The 18,930-nt window shown below is 44.8% G+C and overlaps 1 protein-coding gene across 4 annotated transcripts in view; it reads right to left on the reverse strand.

Moving 5' to 3' along the window:
• SLC46A3 (solute carrier family 46 member 3) overlaps positions 1-18,930 on the reverse strand; it is a 33,256-nt gene continuing 14,326 nt past the window's right edge. For all 4 annotated transcript variants that reach the window (XM_030200351.1, XM_030200349.1, XM_030200350.1 and 1 more), the window contains 3 exons: positions 15,954-16,037; positions 8,491-8,647; positions 1-234 (listed from right to left, as the gene is read on the reverse strand). In XM_030200351.1, the coding sequence (XP_030056211.1) occupies positions 150-234; positions 8,491-8,647; positions 15,954-16,037 (326 nt within the window). In that variant the 3' untranslated portion in view covers positions 1-149. The remainder of the gene's footprint in view (positions 235-8,490; positions 8,648-15,953; positions 16,038-18,930) is intronic.

Here is an 18,930-nt window from a genome sequence, read left to right on the forward strand (position 1 = left end):
TGAGGTGGACCGGGGAGAGAGCCTCTTGTTAAAAATTTACCAGCACACCACTAAATTTACAATACCATTGCTGAAAACATATAAAGTTTTTGTTTATGGCCACTTCTTTTTTCACTTCTCCTGTGTGTTTTGCCAGTTAACCACGCTGTTCAGCTGACAGCATCTTCAGTGTGTTCCGATGTATTGACAAAAGTAGTGTACTCCTTTTCCTGGTAGCCCATGCATATTAACAAACTGGAAACAGAAAGAAAAAAAACATTATCAGACGAAAGAGCAGCATCCTAACACTCAGGTAACACAAAGAAGAGAAATGCAAACAGATTCTGACTTTTCAAAGCTGCCATATGGCCTGTAAATGACCTCATTTCAGTTTCTACTAAAAACTGCCTTATCACCTAATCGTCTTTCATGATTCAGCATAAACTGGTGTAAACAGAAGCTTCTGCTCTGTGACATCCATAGAGCAAATATATTATTCCAAGAAAAGCAAAGTCAGGTTATTTTAATTGAAAGTTATCTCTTTGGTCAAATATCACCAACTCTCAGTATTTGCTTTTTCTCACCCCCTGGTCAGACCATCACAAAGCAACTCTATCCCTATTATGGCGGAAAAAAGGTCAGCTTATTAAACAAGACCCAATAACAATCACCACTTGAGGACGGATCGACAAGGAAAGGTTTTGGCAACAAATATATAACAACAATTGGTCTACACAACCTAACTCAAATCACTTCCTCACTGAATGGGACAACAGATGCAAAACTATACTAGATGAAATAGTCCCATTACGTACAAAAACCCTACACAGACGCAACCTCACGCCATGGTTCAATGACATACTAAAAATCCTAAAATCACAAACCAGGAAACTAGAAAAGGCATGGAACAAAACTAGAGATACACACACCTACCTACAATGCATGGAAACAGTCACACAGGAAATACAAAAATGCCATCAAATAAGCAAAAAGATCCTACTACACACAAACAATTCTAACCAGCGGTACAGACATAAAAATAACAATACCAACTCATAAAGAATCTTATTAATACCAACCCAGTCACATCATCCTCCACAAATTGCCCATCGGCTGACCAACTGGCAAATTACTTCAATAACAAAATCACCAATCTTTGCAGCACAATTCCACAAGACTGTACTAACATTGATTCCTTTCTTAACGAATTGGACCCCTATGGAGATGAAATTCCAGCCGACCGTTCATGGACAAACTTCACCCTCCTTACCACGAAAAAAGTCTCTGTGGCACTCACCAAACTTTCCAAATCTCACTGCCATCTCGACCCATGCCCCAACTACTTAATGAAAAATGCCCCAGAACGCTTTATCATAGATCTCACCTCCCACCTAAACCTTCTGCTACAGCAAGGTTCATTCCCCACTGAACATGGCAAGATACTGCTTACACCAATACCAAAAAATCCTAAGAAACCAGCGAGCGATGTCACCAACTACTGCCTCATCGCCTCCATTCCTCTACTAATTAAATTGATGGAAAACAGGGTGACCTCTCAAATCAACGACTACATACAAAAATTCTACATGAGTCACAATTGGGCTTCCGTCCAGCCCACAGCACAGAAACTGTCATACTCACCCTAATATCCAAATTCAGACAAGAAATTGCATTTGGAAACAGCATCCTCCTTCTACAATTCGACTTATCCAGTGCATTTGACATGGTAGATCACAACATACTAACCAAACTAATGGACAAACTTGGAATCGGTGGTAACATTATTAACTGGATAAAATGATTCATCACCTTAAGATCCTATCAAATTAAATCACCCACTGATATCTCATCCCCCTGGTCACCTATCTGCGGAGTACCTCAAGGATCCCCTTTATCACCGATACTCTTCAATGTAATAATGATCCCACTAGCCAAAGCCCTATTCAGACATGGTCTAAACCCTTTCATTTATGCTGATGATGTTACTATATTCATTCCCTTTAAATCAAACCTAACAGAAATCTCTGATAGAATATCCATGGGCATGAACATCTTAACCTCCTGGGCCAACGCCTTTAGGATGAAATTGAACAAAGAAAAAACACAGTGCCTAATCCTTTCATCTCAGCACTCCACAATTCCCCCATCTAATCTCACCATCTCCGGCACTACAATCCCCATTTCTGAAAACCTAAAATCCTTGGAGTGACACTAGACAGCCACCTTTCCCTCGACAATCACGCCACATCCACCACAAAGAAAATGTTCACAATGATGTGGATACTGAAACGCGTAAAACCATATCTACCCCAGAAAACATTCCAGAATTTAGTGCAATCCACGGTACTTACTCATGCTGATTACTGCAACAGTATTTTCTTAGGCTGCAAAACCTATATCCTAAAAAAACTTCAGACCGCCCAAAATACAGCAGCAAGACTCATCTTTGGCAGATCACGTTTTGAGAGTGCAACTCCTCTCCGTGCAAGACTGCACTGGCTCCCAATCAAAGAACGTATCAATTTTAGACTTTAATCCACAAGATAATACACGGAGAATCTCCGAACTATATGATAAATCTGGTCGACCTTCCAGCAAGAAACATATCTGTATCCTCACGAAAGTACCTCAACCTGCACTACCCCAGCTGTAAAGGTCTCAAGTAGAAAACTTATTATGGATCCAATTTCTCCTTCCTGGGCAGCCGTCTATGGAACGCTCTCCCTAGACCTATTCGAGCAATCCATGACCACCTACCATTCAGAAAAGCACTAAAAACCCATCTATTCAAACAAGCCTACCCAAAAGACCCAGATTAATCTCATTAACCCATCTATCTTACATATACTGAAGAGAAAACGACATTGACCCAGAATCTATCTCCCATCTTACCCTCCTCTCTCTATATCACCTGTCTCTACCTACCTACCTACCTACCCATCCATTTACTACCCATCCATCCTTCTATTATGTTATACTTAATTTCCTACTTTACATAACAAAATTCTGTGTTACCTATTACTATGTACGTCGCATTGAGCCTGCTTTTAGTGGGAAAGTGCGGGATACAAATATAATAAATAAATATATTCTAGAAAACAAAAAAATAAATCTTGCTAGACTGTGAGGCAATTTTGAAAAGAGCACTTGGTAGAGATCAGACTTAAACCAGTTATCAGAAGACCACAACTAACCAATTTTTGAGCAACTATTTTTATTTAAATATTAGCAGACATCCAATTAGTTTAGAAAGTCAATTTTAATTTCTCTTTTTATGTAAATACTAGCAGACATCTGATGAAATTCACTAAAGAAGCCTGTTTACTAACCTTTAATCATCTCTGTCCAGGATGACCTCATCATCTCTGCTCCAAATACTCAGCCCACCTCACCCTATGCCCTGGCACCCAACCCCATGATAAATATGAACCCAGCACTACCCCCCCCCCCCCTTTGTCATCTCCCCTCCCAGTCTCTACCACTCAATTTCAATCCCCTACATTCATCTCTAGTACTCAGTGCATTTTGTCTAGCAAAAAAGATGCCGGTACTCAAATGCCAGGCCACCCTTCAGGGGTGGAGTGATCACTGAGGGACTCACCCCACAATAGCCAGGACCCCTGCAACCGGTCATAGAATCTATGACAAGGCAGAATTTGTATGTAGAACCTGAGCTCTTTCATTAAAATATGAGAACCATGGGTCAAGTTTAGCAGACAGTGGAAAAGGTGCTGGTACTCAGTACCCCCAAGTACCCCCTCAAAAAAAGCCCTGCTAGTACTTATCCGCTTTCTCAATCTCCCCTTCCTGTCTCCACCAGGGTGTATCATTCTCTCTGTCACTGTCAAGTAAACCCTCTACAGTTAAGGACCAGTCTGTCTTTCTCTCAGCTTCCTACCATGTCCCTCCACCTGTCACTCATTTCTCTCTAGGCAGCCTCCAACCTCCTCTCCCAAGGCATTATTCCCTCCAAGTTATTTCTCTTCCCATGCTCCATATCCCTTCACCCTATCACTGCTCTCTTCCCCAAGTCCCCTCCCCCCCTGCAACCCACTCATCCTCACATCTCAGAGAACAATATCAGCTGAGAGCAGGTAGTAATGGGCGATCTTTGGAGAGGTGCTGATTTATAATTCCCCATTCTTTCCATCTAGTGTCACAGAGATCTCAATCTTGTATCATAATTGAGCATCTAACTGTACAGGGGACCCCAATGTCTGGGGATTGCTGTTTACTCAGCTGAATCTCTCATCATTGACCTTTGGAAAAATGCTCTGGGCCCTTACCTCTTATCTATCAGCATGCTGTCCATGATAAAATCCATCTCCAGGCAGAGACTGGGTACTGTGTTCATCTGTGCTAATATACATGTACTTACTACTATCCAGTGACAGACAGGCACCACTACTCATATTACATACTTAGACTAGACTCTGTGATGAAGATTTTACTGCATAAACCATTTTTGAACATAAAATTCCACTTCTAAAATTAAGGTAATGTGGTTATAAGTAAAAATAATAGTAAGAAGTTGGTGAAAGGGAACTGTGATATTAATAGATGTTATGTTCCCTATTTTTAGGGGGTTTGCCTTGAAACAGCTAGTCAGCGAAACATAGTGGATGTTGAAATTCCTTCCCCTGATTGAGAGAAATATTGTCATTATTAAGATGTTGTTGTTTTAAAGATAAAAGATATAACATACAAGATAAAAAAAATAAGTTAACAACTAAAGAGAATAGTTATTGAAATACAGAAATACAATCAGACAGTTTGTATCCACAAGACCAATAAGGAGGTGGGTGTGTATGGTTTTCTGATTCTGAAATCAGACCTGGATATTCGATGCTGGAATCCTGGTACTGGCACTGAATATCGGGGTCCTTGGCAGCCTGTGGGAGTTGCCCGGGCACTGCCGGTATTCAGAGGCAGTGTCCAGATAGCTGCACAATTAACTTATGACACTTTTTTGCAGTCCTAAGTTAACCAGATTGTTATCCAGGTATCACTGCTGAATATAGTGGTGTCAGGGTAACTCCCACCTAAACCCTGACGTTGCCCTCCCGGACTACCTCAGCTCAACCCCCCCCCCCCCCCCCCCCCCAAATTGTGCAAATAGAAACATAGAAAGTGACGGCATCCCCTGAAGTAGCCACTGACGAAACAGAGAACCCATGTCGGGAACTTTGTTGGTAAGCATATTGCAGATTCCAGTACTTTTTACGTTACTATTGCCACATTTGATTATGGACATGATTCTACTCAGGCGTTGTTAGATTTATGCTTGTGGCTGACTGGATTGAGGCAAAAGAAGGGGTGGACTAGAACCACATCAGACGATGTGCAATCCTATGCAGCAGGCTGTTTGGGATTGCACATTGTCTGACATGTTTTTTCTCCATGCCTTTTTTTGCTGCTGTTGCATTACTGTGGAGTTTGGCTTTCCTTCTTTTCACGTTGACTGGATTGTGAACATTTCTAGTGTGCAGTTTAAGGAACATTAAGATTTCTTTTTTGATATTGTTATATTTCATTTTCTGGAGTTTTTATTTTTAAACAACTGATTAAAATGAGGTTGCCTGTATAATTCAGTTAATGACCGCTATGGCAAACGCTTCTTTTTGACTGAAGTCATTTTTTCTCCATATTTTTTAATTGTTTTGTTTTATTAATTTGATATACCGCCTCTTTTGAGCATGAGTCGAGGTGGTTTACATACAATAGTACAGGTACTTGCACTGTCCTTAATAAACTCGCAATCATGGGCATAGTTTGGGGGGCGCGAGGGGGGACAGTTCCCCACAAACGAGCTGCCACCCCATCCTCCAATCCCCCGAGTCACTAGCAACCTCAGTGAGAAAGCAATACCCACACTGCTTTAGACCTGCCCCTAGAAGCCTTTCTTTCTACTTCAACTTTCTGTTCCCACGTAGGCGAGAAGCTGTAGGAGAGAGAAGGGCTTCCACGGTAGGTCTAAAGCAGCGTGCGTGCTGCTTTCTCGCTGAGGCTGCCGGCGGCTCGGGAAATTGGAAGACTGGGTGTGGGTGATACTGGGCGCCACTGGAAGACTCCACTGCTGTGGTGATGGTGGCAGTGGCAGCTCAAAGGAGATCAAGAGAGACAGGGGCAGGCCCAGGTGGGGAAGGGTTAAAAAAATGAGAGCACAGGGGGGGGGGGAGTAAGAGAGAGAGATGGAGAAGGAGCAGAAGATGGATGGGACTAGGGGGTGTAGGGGAGAGAGAGGGAGCAGAAGATATATGGGACTAGGGTGGTGGGAGGGAGGGAGAAGGAGCAGAAGATGGATGTGACTAGGGGTGTGGGGGAAGGGGAACAGAGAAGAAGATGAATGGGACTTGGTGGAGGAGGGAAAGGGAGCAGAAGATGAATGGGACTAGGGGGTGTGGGAGAGAGAGGGAGCAGAAGATGGATGGGACTGGGGGGTGGGTGGGAGAAGGAGCAGAAACATGCGACTAGGGGTATGGGGGAAGGAGAACAGATAAGATGATGACTGGGACTTGGTGGAGGAGGGAGAGGGAGCAGAAGATGAATGGGACTAGGGGATGTGGGGGAGGGTGAAACAGAGCAGAAGATGAGTCAGTGGCGTAGCCACAGGTGGGCCTGGGTGGGTCAGGGCCCACCCACCTAGGGCTCAGGCCCACCCAACAAGTAACACACGTTTAGCAGTAGCTGGTGGGGATCCCAAGCTCTGCCAGCTAAAGACATCCCCCTGATAGTAATTAAAACGCTGCTCTCCACGATACTGGCACCTCTGCATGCTCAGTTTTCAGCGCAGGCCTACTGCAGACTGCCAAGGTGGAAAAAAGCGTTTTCCCGCCAGCTCAGATATTTTTCTGGTGGGGGTTGGGAAGAACACTTGGTGCCCACCCATTTCTTGCCTAGGCCCACCCAAAATCTGTTGTCTGGCTACGCCCCTGAGATGAGTGGGACTTGGTGATCGAATGAGAAAGAAAGACAACAAGAGGAGACAGAAGAAACGGAGAAGCCAGAATTTAGAAGACTGACACATGGAAAGTGGAAGAGAGTGGGACCAGCCCAATCAGAAAAATAAAGTGCTCAGACAACAAAGGTTGAAAAGAAACAAATTATTTTTATTTACTATTTTTTTTAAAGATTGAGATGTGCCTGCTTTGTGAAATGTACATTTATTTATTTTGTTTTGTATTTTGCAGAGTACAGGAGAAAAAAACATTTCTGTTTCTCTCATACCAGTATTGCCCTGCTTGTAGAGTCTGGCTTTCTTGGATGGAGGGAGGGGGGGGGTCTTCATTTCAGTTTTTGTCTGAATGTTTTTTGTGGTCCCTTATATATATATATACTGGCCTCATATTCAGTGTTCTAGGCTTGTGTGTGTTTTGAATAACTATAATGAATATGTATAAGATGTATGTATGCAAATAAATATACTAATGGATCACGCCCCCCCCCCCCCAAAAAAAAAAAAAAAATGAAACTGTCAAACTACGCCCATGCTCACAATCTAAGTAGTATATTGTACCTGGAGCAATGGAGGGCTAAGTGACTTCCCAGGGTCACACAGGGAATTGACCCCAGTTCCCCAGGATCTCAACCCACTGCCAACCATTAGGTAGCAGTGGGAATTGAACCTGGTTCCCATGGCTGCATTAACCATTAGAAAAGTGGGCACAAAACCATGAGTCCCAGAGACTGGATCACAGTAAAGCTAAAACCAAATTTTATTAATTAGTATATTTGACTCGACACAACCGTTGTGTTTCGGCCAAAAGGCCTGCATCAGGAGTCTAAATACTAAGGTAGACAGCTAATGATGATCCAGAATAAGAAATACTGGCGAATAGTGTATAAATGGTCTTAAAAAAGACCTTTGTATTGAATTGTGGAACGGATCACTTGCGTGAAGGGTTCAGCAGTATTTCTTATTCTGGATCATCATTAGCTGTCTACCTTAGTATTTAGACTCCTGATGCAGGCCTTTTGGCCGAAACACAACGGTTGTGTCGAGTCAAATATACAGTACTAATTAATAAAATTTGGTTTTACCTTTACTGTGATCCAGTCTCTGGGACTCCTGGTTTTGTGCCCACTTTTCTGTTTGTTTTACAAAGTATCCGTGGGTCTTCTTTGAGTTCTCCACGCTTTGTGGATTCTCTATTGCATTAACCATTAGGCCACTTCTTCATTCCTTTCTCACACTAGAAGATAAGTGAATTATATTAGTGGAAACAATTTTAAAAATCCAATTTCATGAAATATTCATAGCTAATGAATGGATATAATTACTTTCATCTTTTTAGAAGAGGTCAAATTAGAGGACCATGATTAATGATTAGCTTAAGATGTCCATACCAACATTACATGAATTATATTTAACTGCATTAATCACAGTGATCTTGTTAATGTTAATATTATATAAGTACATTATTACTCCAAGGCATATACTGTAACTGTTTTTTTAATTTCTAATAATGAAAGCATAAGTCAAGACTGTGCAATTAAAACTCCTTTACTCACCAGACAATGCTGAATGGAATGACAGAAAGGCCAGCAGATAGTAAAAAACAGAAGCCTGGATACCACAAAACAGTGGCAGCGTAAATGCTATTGAAAGAAATTAGTGCAAATGTCCCAATCAAACTCTCCAAGCAGGCAATGCAAGCGAAGAGCGCTCCTGTTCAGAAAAAACAAAGAGTGGTGGGAAAATATTAGGAGGTTTCAATTAGCTTCAGCATGCCAGAGGCATCAAAACTCTGTTCAGTTTGTCGCCTCCATTCTTTCTGAAATTCATGTAAAAAGGTATGAATAGATTCTGTTTGTGGATCCCATACTCTATTCACTTCATTGAAGGCTGTGAGTTTCTTAAACACTCTTATCAATTTTAAAATCCTCCACATCATATCTTTACAGGGTGACTACAGTGTGGCCAGGATAAACTGCCCGAACGATCCTTTCATTAACTCACCACAGATGGGTATCTTCTGGAGTAAGTGGCGTAGCCAGGAAGTTTTAACAGAGGGTGCATCCCCCCCCCCTCCCCCCCAATACCTTAAAATCAGTTCCTTCGCCCGAGCAGCGGCACTCATAGGCTGCCTGCAGCCTGCACTGGAACTTTCTCTCTGAACCGTCCCAAGCACCCTTCACAAAACAGGAAGTTGTGTCAGAAGAGGCAAGATAGTTCAGAGAGAAAGTCCCGGTGCAGGCCGCAGGCAGCCTATGAGTGCCGCTGCCCAGGCAAAGACTGGAGCCAAGATGATTTTAAGGCATGGGCAGAGAGAGCGGGGAGCTGGGTCTGACAGGGGTGGCGTACACAACACACGCATTTTGAATAAATATGCCACTGTCTGGAATAAGCAAATCACTTCAGGTGAATATTGTTTAATTTTTTTGTAGATAGAAGGCAATGTAAATTGTAGCAGTCTTGCAGTAGCTCACCTAAATTCAGAGCTTAGAGAGAAAGCTGTTTGATGATTTTTGTGAACAACCACTGCTAAGTGGACTGGCTGCATACCTCGGTTGTGGTATACTTTACATTTTAGAAGACCAACAGTAGGAGCCATGGAACATATACACAGGGCTACCGAGGGGGGGGGGGCAGGGGGAAAGATTCCCACGTGCCTGGCTCCAGAGTCTGTCTCTCTCCTGCTCCTGTGTGTCAGGACCCAGGTGATTGCGTTAACATGTTAACCCGGGTCCCGGTACACAAGAGCAGGAGAATGGCGGACTGCGGGAGGAGCAGACGCAGGAAGGTAAGGGGGCAGAGAACGGCGGCTGCCCAAGTGGGGTGGGGGAGTGGATGATGGTGGCGGCTGCGGTGGCCCTGCCCCAGGCCCAGTACTAGCCCCCTTATCCCACCTACCCTCCTTTTCAGCCCCAGACCCATTTTCCCACCTGCCCCAGGCATGGCTCGCATGGCCCCTTCCCCACCCCCCCTTCTCCCCACCCGTCCCCTTCTCTCCTCTTCTCCCATCTGAGATCCCCCTCCCCACCCCAGTCCCCTTCTCCCCTCTTCTCCCATCTGAGACCCCCCTCCTCACCCCAGTCCCCTTCTCCCATCTGAGACTCCCCTCCCCACGTCCCTTTCTCCCATCTGAGACCCCCACCCCCTTCTCCCCTCTTCTCCCATCTGAGACCCCCCCCACCCCTTTTCCCATCTGAGACCCCGCTCCCCACCCCAGTCCCCTTCTCCAATCTGAGGCCCCCCTCCCCAGTCCCCTTCTCCCATTTGAAAACCCCCTCCCCAGTCCTCCTCTCCCATCTAAGCCCCCCCAACTCGACCCACCTGCAACCTTCATGGAGAGACGACAGCCCTCGTCTCCTGCCTCCATCCTGCTGTGCCTTAAAGAAAAATCTGAAAAGCGGCATGGCAGGAATGCTTCGAGGGCAGGACCCAGTGAGGGAAGACTCAACGCAACGTCGTGACGTCGACGAGGAGGTTTGCCGGCGCTTTCTTTTACAAGCAGGCAGGGCAGACACGAAGCATGCCTGCCATGCCGCTTTTCAGATTTTTCTTTAAGGCACAGCAGGATGGAGGCAGGAGACGCGGGCTTCCTGCAGTGCCGACGGAGCACCCCCCCCCCCCCCCCCCCCCCACTGACACCCGGGGCGGACTGCCCCCACCGTCCCCCCCCTTGGTACGCCACTGGTCCCCGCGACAGAAAGCAGTTGATAGCGCCCAAAATCGGCTTTCGATTATGCCGATTTGGGCGACCTTAGGAGAAGGACGCCCATCTCCCGATTTGTGTCGGAAGATGGGCGCCCTTCTCTTTCGAAAATGAGCCTGATATTAACATAGTAAATGATGGCAGATAAAGACCTGTATGGTCCATCCAGTCTGCCCAACAAGATAATGGCAGATTCACTGGTTTTCTTCTTCCTTATTTATGCCTTTGAGAACATTTATATGACCTTATGTATATTTCTATATATTTTAAAAATTCATAGAGCAGGGGTGTCCAAGCTTCTTCCTTGAAGAGAACAACCCACCCTGATTTTCATGATTTCCACATTGAACATACATGAGGTCTATTTGTGTCCAGTGGAAGTAGTGCATGGAGATAGATCCCACGCGTTTTCACTGTGGAAATCCTGGGCAGCAGCCCTTGAGGACCGAGTTTGGAAACCCTGATATAGAGCAGCTCAGCCTGTATTTGTTATCATCGTCTCAGCTGGTGTCATTAGTGCTGCTGTCTCAATATAACCTTTAATGGTTGATTTAAAAAAATGTTTTTCTAAATCTGAAAACAGGTCAGATTTTAAAACATCTGTGAGTGCAACTGCCACATGGAAACTCTTCTGGGTTGTAATTAGCCTCCTTCCTCTTATTATTACTCTCTTGATTCCTTGCTTGAGTCATTTCTAATCATTGTACAATTTAGAAACAGGATACTAGTCTTGATGGATGTTTGGTCTGAACCAGTATGGCAGCTGTTGTGTTCTTAATCAAAAACAGGCAATCAGAACCAGAAGTATTTGAGCTCAACATTTGGGTAACTTGTTTATTTCAGTTTCAGATTCTGTCAAATGGATATAACACTATACTTGTCACAACTCTGCCATACTGGTGTAGACAATTCAAGATTCTTCATATTTCCAGTATATGCATCTCAAAATATACGTAAAGCACATTAACTGAAACCTTTTGCTCAGGTACAAAATTAGACTGTGAGCCCTCCAGGGAAAGGGCAATACCCAGTGTACCTGAATGTAACTCACCTTGAGGTACTACTGAAAAAGATGTGAGCAAAATCCAAATAAAATAAATAGTTGGTTAAGATATAAATGCAAATGCCTGATACAAAGCTTCTTATGGAAGGGGCGCAGGGCCCCGTTGCCCATAACCACGTTATGCATACCAGTAGAATATGGTGGCCTGGAACTTTTAAATATAAAGTATCTAAATATTGCCAGTGGCATGAGAAATATTAATGACTGGTTTCGTAACACGGAAGATTTCTCAGCCACTGCCATAGAAATGGCCACCATGAGAGGAGTACATTTTAGTGCATATTTGCATACTTCTGAGGTGCCCACTCCTTCTGTATTACAAAAAACCAGAATTATGACGTTTGCGAAAGCAGTGTGGAAGTGGATTTGTCGCTTACATCAGTTTACACCAAAAGTGACACCTTATTTGTTTATCTGTAGTAACCCGGCTTTTGCACCGGGTAATATATATGGCACGTTTCGGAGATGGGAGAGATGCGGTATTAAATATCTGTTGCAGGTGGTAACAAGAGATGGACACATGAAACCGTTTTCTGAGTTATAGACTGAATTTGGGGTTCTGGAGAGGGACCAATTTTTCTATACACAGCTCCAACATTATGTGCACTCTCTGCCTTGGGAATCACTTGCAGAAGATGTACAGGAAGAACTTTCTGATGCATTCTCAATTGAATCGCAACAAAAGGTGCCGCTCTCTTACCATCACCAACACATAAAAGACAATGCTAGAGAGCTGGACTATCACGCCTTGTCCAGGAAATGGACAGCAGACCTTAATGTGGACATAACAGCTGACCAGATAAAAGCTCATGTCCTTTCGATCAGGACAACAACCACACAAGCAACGCATTGGGAACTACAATATAAATTTGCACTTAGACTGCACATTCCTCCCAGGCGGGCATTCTACATGGGACTATCTCCATGGGGGGAATGCCCTAAATGCGGGGCAGAAGGCGCCAGTCTGGGCCATATGTATTGGACATGTAAAAAAATACAAAAATTTTGGAAAGATATTATAAAATATGTTAATCTACTTTGAAACCAAAAATGGAGATACAACCCAGCATTGTTGTTTGGAAACCCAGATTTGGAACACAGCAAAACAAGAGGATTTGCAACATTTGTAAAATGTACCATAATAATGAGCAAACAAGTTATATTGACGGAATGGTTGACCCCCAGAACCCCAACGATCCAGCAGTGGGTATGAAAATGCTATGGTTACTACGTATGGAACGAGTGGGTATTGTAGACATTGACTCAGTGAAAGGGAAGCAGTTTCAATCACAGTGGGCCCCCTTTTGGAATACACTAACCCCAGCAGTACGAAGTTATTTGTTAAATCTGTAATAACTGAGTGAATAAAGACGGATGGACCATGGACATGGGGAAAGGGAGAAGAAGGGGTAGATAAGGAAAGGTAGGGAGGGGTGGGAGGAGGGAAAGGGAATTATTGTTGCATTGAAAGATAGGTGAAAGAGGTAATAGTTGGGGAGAAAAGTTTGAAAAATGATTGTTGGTACCTGTAGATAAACTGCAAGAAATACAAAATATGCAATGTTATGCTATGTATACCACCAATAAAAATGAGTTAAATATAAATGCAAATGCCCCCTTATAGGAATAAAAGACCGATAGTTTTATCAGACAGACTATAAAAAAAAGTAGAGTGAAAGATTTGAAGATACACTTGTCTACGTACCTCTTCAAAGCCATTGTTTTATATATGGAAGTCCTAATATTAATACCAACAGAACAGAAAGATTAGGAAAAAAAACTTTAAACTGTCATTAAAACTAGATAATGCCAGCCCAAGGCAAGATGCTGCCTGAGGCAGGGCTGAGATGCTACCCCACCCCTGGGCCAAGATGCTGTCTCTCCTGGCCAAGTTCTGGCATCTCCCCCTTCCTTCCTCTACCCCATTCCTTGAGTTGACCTTCTTTCTTCATGTTCCAAAAACCGGCAGTGGCAGGCATGATTCCCATACGCTGCCCTGCTGCCAGCACCGGCCTTTTCTCTACTGTGGCCGTCTCTGAAGAAATGGGAAGTTACATCAGAGAGGTGGCTGCAGTAAAGAGAAGAGGCAGGTACCAACAGCAGAGCAGAATAAGGGAATTGCACCTGTTGCCACCGGCATTTGGAACATGAAGAAAGAAGGTAAACTCAGGGAATGGGGTGGAGGAAAGAAGGGGAGATGTCGCTCCGAAAGAGTGATGCCTGAGGCCCCCACCTCAGGTGGCCTAATGATCGGGCCGCCCCTGATATTACCTCCTTTTTCCTGCTGGCCATTAATCTCCCTTTGTACCTAAGCATCCTTCTATCTTTTGCCAATGCCTTACCTATCTGTTTGGCAAGCTTAAGATCATTGGATATGATCGGTCCCAAGATCATTGGATATGATCAGTCCCAGATCTCACTCTTCTTTCATGCACAGATTTTCATCTTCATGGAAAGGGTGGTGGATGCGTGGAATAGCCTCGGGGTGGAGATGATGGAGATAAAGACTATCTGAATTCAAGCAAGCTTGGGACAAATACATAAGATCTCTAAGGGAGAGGAAGGAATAGGAGATGGCATGGATGAGCAGACTGGATATGACATATAGAGTGGCATTTTCGAAAGAAACGTCTATGTTTGGATTTGGACGTCCTTGTAAAATGTCCAAATCTGGAGGCGGGGAAAACCGTATTTTAAAAAAAGATGGATGTCCATCTTTCGTTTCGAAAATACCATGGACGTCCTTAGATTTGGACGTCCCTAGACGTGGATGCCTTTGACGTTCGGTGATTTTCGAAACCAAAGACATCCATGTCAAAAACATCCAAATGCAAGCCAATTGGACATGGGAGGAGCCAACATTAGTAGTGCGCTGGTTCCCCTGACATGCCAGGACACCAACTGGGCACCCTAGAGGGCACTGCAGTGGACTTCATAAATTGCTCCCAGGTATATAGCTCCCTTACCATGTGTGCTGAGCCTCCCAACCCCCCCCCCCCTCAAAACCCACTACCCCCAATTGTACACCACTACTACTACTACTACTACTACTTAACATTTCTAGAGTGCTACTAGAGTTACGCAGCGCTGTACAATTTAACAAAGAGAGACAGTCCCTGCTCAAGGAGCTTACAATCTAATAGATAAGTGAACGGTTGGTCCGATAGGGGCAGTCAAATTGGGGCAGTCTGGATTAGCATAGGGTGAGGCGAGGCAGAATGAGCGGAGCCTGGAGTTGGCGGTGGAGAAGGGTACTGAGAGGAGGGATTTATCCTGTGAACGGAGGTTACGGGCGGGAACGTAAGGGGAGATGAGGGTAGAAAGATAGTGAGGGGCAGCAGACTGAGTGCATTTGTAGGTAAGAAGGAGAAGCTTGAATTGAATGCGGTATCTGATCGGAAGCCAGTGAAGCCACTACCATAGCCCTTACGGGTGAAGGGGGGCACTTAGATGTGGGTACAGTGGGTTTGTGGTGGGTTTTGAAGGGCTCGCTGTTTCCTCCACAAACGTAACAGGTAGGGGGGTATGGGCCTGGGTTGCCTGCCTGAAGTGCAATGCACCCTCTAAAACTGCTCCAGGGACCTGCATGCGCTGTCATGGACCTGAGTATGATATCTGAGGCTGGCAGAGAGGCTGGCACAAAATATTTTTAAAGATGTTTTTTGAGGGTGGGAGGGGGTTAGTGACCACTGGGGGAGTAATGGGAGGTCATTCCGAATTCCCTTCGGTGGTCATCTGGTCATTTCGGGCACCATTTTGTGCCTTATTCGTAAAAAAAAAAACCACGTCCGGGTAAAAATGTCCAAGTTTACTTTAGGACGTCCCTGCTTTTTTCGATTATGGCTCAAAGACATTTAAGTCTTAGGCACGCCCAAGTCCTGCATTTACCACGCCTCCTATATGCCCCCCTGAGATTTGGACATCTTTGCAACGGACTGCAGTTGGAGACGTCCAAAATCGGGTTTCGATTATACCGATTTGGACTTCTCTGGGAGAAGGATGTCCATGTTCCGATTTATGTCGAAAGATGGACGTCCATCTGTTTAGAAAATGAGCCTGATAGTCTTTATCAGCCTTCATTTTTCTATATTTCTATGTTTCTATATTGTACTGCTCCGTTGAGTGTTTGCTGTGATCAAAACCAGGCCACAAGAATCCAAGTTTTGGCAAATAAAGTAGATACAGAGCTTGATGTGTGACAAAGACAAACGTCTCCTGTTAAATAAAGTTTTCTTTTGAAGGAGGCAACTCACCTTGTTCACTATCACGAACAACTTTTGACATCATAGATCGCAGAACTGGAAGAGGCATAATGGCAAACAGAAACGGCAGACGCACTGTAATACAAAGCATCCAGTTATGACTGAGTCAATGTTGATGAGATGCAGCTGAGTTGAAGAGAACCCCCTCTTAAATAAAACTAGAAAACCAATTGTATGATCCCATAAGAAGTTCAGAACATGAATATGAGATTCAACATTTTACAGATGAACCCTGATATCAAATCACAACCTCTCAACTATGTCCAGTCCAGATGGAATACTTTTAGCCATTTTAAGTTTTGAGGCAGGTGGGCCTGGGTGGACCGGGGCCCATCCACTTAGGGCTCAGGCCCACCCAACAGCAGCACATATTTAGTGCTAGCTAGTGGGGATCCCAAGCTTCGCCAGCTGAAGACCTCCCCCTGATGGTGCTGAAAACACTGCTTTCCACTTCAGCAGTCTAAGCTTCCTAAGCTGCTGATATTGGCCTCATCATCACATTGCAGGGGGGGGGGGGGGGGGGGGGGATGGAGAACCCTTGGTGCCCACCCACTTCTTGACTAGGCCCACACAAAATCTGCTGTCTGGCTACGCCCCTGTTTTGAGGTCTGTATTAGATATGGCTGAATCCCAAATGCTAAAGTATCAGAAATTGAAATAGCAGGACTAATTCAAAGCATCACTAACAAAATGCAATTGATTAGGAGGCATGAAGCTAGTACCATAAAGGTCTTGCACTACAATACTTTCTATCCCTGTCTTTTTTCATTTGGGCATGAGAGTAATCGTCTCTTTAATAATGCGAAGGTATGAAGTGCAGTACCACCACAATGGCTAGTAAGCACAGAGTAAGTGATATAACGGCCAGTCTTTTCTTTACAGAGTATATGAAAGTGTGAGATCTTTCACATCACTCATTTCAATAATAATAGTTGGCTACCAACATTACAGAGTTCATATGTATTTTTCAAACTGTGGTTCATATATCAACAAATCTGTTACCTGTACATACATATGTTTTGCACTTTGGAGACAAAAAAATGTAAAACAAACTCATGGATGAATCCATATTACTGTTGAAAACCATAGTCAAATTAGAAGACATTTTCAAGGGGGTGAGCAATGTAGGGAACACATTTAGAAAACTAGGGGCCATGATAAAATAAAAAGGGCAAAATGGAGTTCAATAATAATTATTATGAGAAAGATAACAAAGTGAATCCTTTGGAAACATCAGAAGTACCAGTAAACAGCATAGAAGCAAGTATTCTGAGGCCTGAACTACTGCTTAAAACAATACAAATGGAAAAGAGAAGATCTGATGTACAATTATTGGAAGCCTGTTCATCTGTTTTATAGTTACAGAACTATTATTACTAATCATTTCTATAGTGCTACTAGATATATGCAGAGTTGTACACAATGGGCCAAATTCTATAAATGGTGCCTTGAAAATCAGCGCCAAAAAAGCATGCAGTTAGAGTGATTCTATAAACTACACCTAAAGGGGATCTTTTACAGAATGGCGGTAAGCCCAGCATAGGCTTACCGCCATAGGCACCTACTCCGTGGATGCTGTGGGTGCTCGAGCACCCCCAATATTTGATCCACCAGAAGTCCCGGAAGTTCCCAGCCAGCCCGACCTGCCTCTGGTCCTGCTCTCATTTCCTGTTTCTGCAAGGGCAGGACCAGAGGCAGAGCTGAGAGAGAAGGGAAGGCAGTCTGAAGCGCCGAGTCTGCTCGCCTTTTACTGCTGCTGCTGCTGGACCCCGAGGTAAGTTGATGACTTTTAAATTCTGGGAGGCACGCAGGAAGGCGAGGGGCAGGCAGAGGACTGGGAGAAGAGGGTGGGCAGCGCAGGTCGGGCTGGCATTCGGAAGCGAGAGAGAGGGAGGGAGGGAGGCGGGGGGCCTGGAACTCGGAGGAGAGGGAGACCTGGAACTCGGAGGAGAGGGAGGTGGGAGCCTGGAACTCGGAGGGAAGGAGGGGGAGGAGGGCCTGGAACTCAGAGGAGAGGGAGAGGGAGGGAGGGAGAGGGGCCTGGAACGGAGGAGAGGGAGGGAGGGGGGCCAGGCTGGAAGTCGGAGATGGGGGCCTGGAACTCGGAGGGAGGGGGAGAGAGGGAAGGAGGGAGGGAGGGGGACCAGGCTGGAACTCGGAGAGGGGGGCCTGGAATTCGGAGGGAGGGGGAAGGAGGGGGGGGGAATACACCACCTGTAAAAAAAAATTTCAGCATCGCCAATCATTTTGAAAAGTTGGCTCCTATGCTTACTGCTCACTATTCTGGGACTACTGCTGGTCCAATGTGGCCACCAGCAGTAGTTCCTGGTCAAGCATGTGCCATTTCCATGGGGGAGGGGAACCCCCGGAAATGGTTAGCGCAGCAGTAACACCGAGTTACTGAAGGAGATCTTACCGCAATCTCAGTGGGTGGCGGTAATCTGCCCGCCACATGGCTACACAGTAAGAGTTTTCTTACCAAATAGCCATCTTGTTTTGAGGACTTTTTACCCATTGCAGTAGTAAGGGCCCTGGCACATGGGAAAACGGCCCCCACCACTACCGCAGGGCCCTTTTTCCCGCAGCCGGTAAAAGGACCCAAAAGTTAGGTGTAGTTTATAAAATATGTTCACGCGCTGTTGTTGCAACTAAAATTCAAGTGCACCCATTTAGGCCACCAAAACCAGGCCTAAATACCTGCACCTAAGACAAATCAGATATATTCCATAATAGTGCACATAGTTTTTTGAAATGCCCACAACCCACCCATGGCCATGCCCCCTTTTTGACTGCGCACATTAGAATTTATGCACACTATGTTGTAGAATCTAATATAATAATTCGCACCTCCAACGTTCTGAAGCTGACTCTGTGGCAGTGAAGCCGTGTAGTGATCGTAGGGTTCGTAATCACCCAGGGAAAGAAACGTGACCTCAGAAGGAGAAGGGACCAACCACAGGCCTCGCAC

Source organism: Microcaecilia unicolor, chromosome 4 (assembly GCF_901765095.1).
Source record: "Microcaecilia unicolor chromosome 4, aMicUni1.1, whole genome shotgun sequence".
NCBI lineage: Eukaryota > Metazoa > Chordata > Amphibia > Gymnophiona > Siphonopidae > Microcaecilia > Microcaecilia unicolor.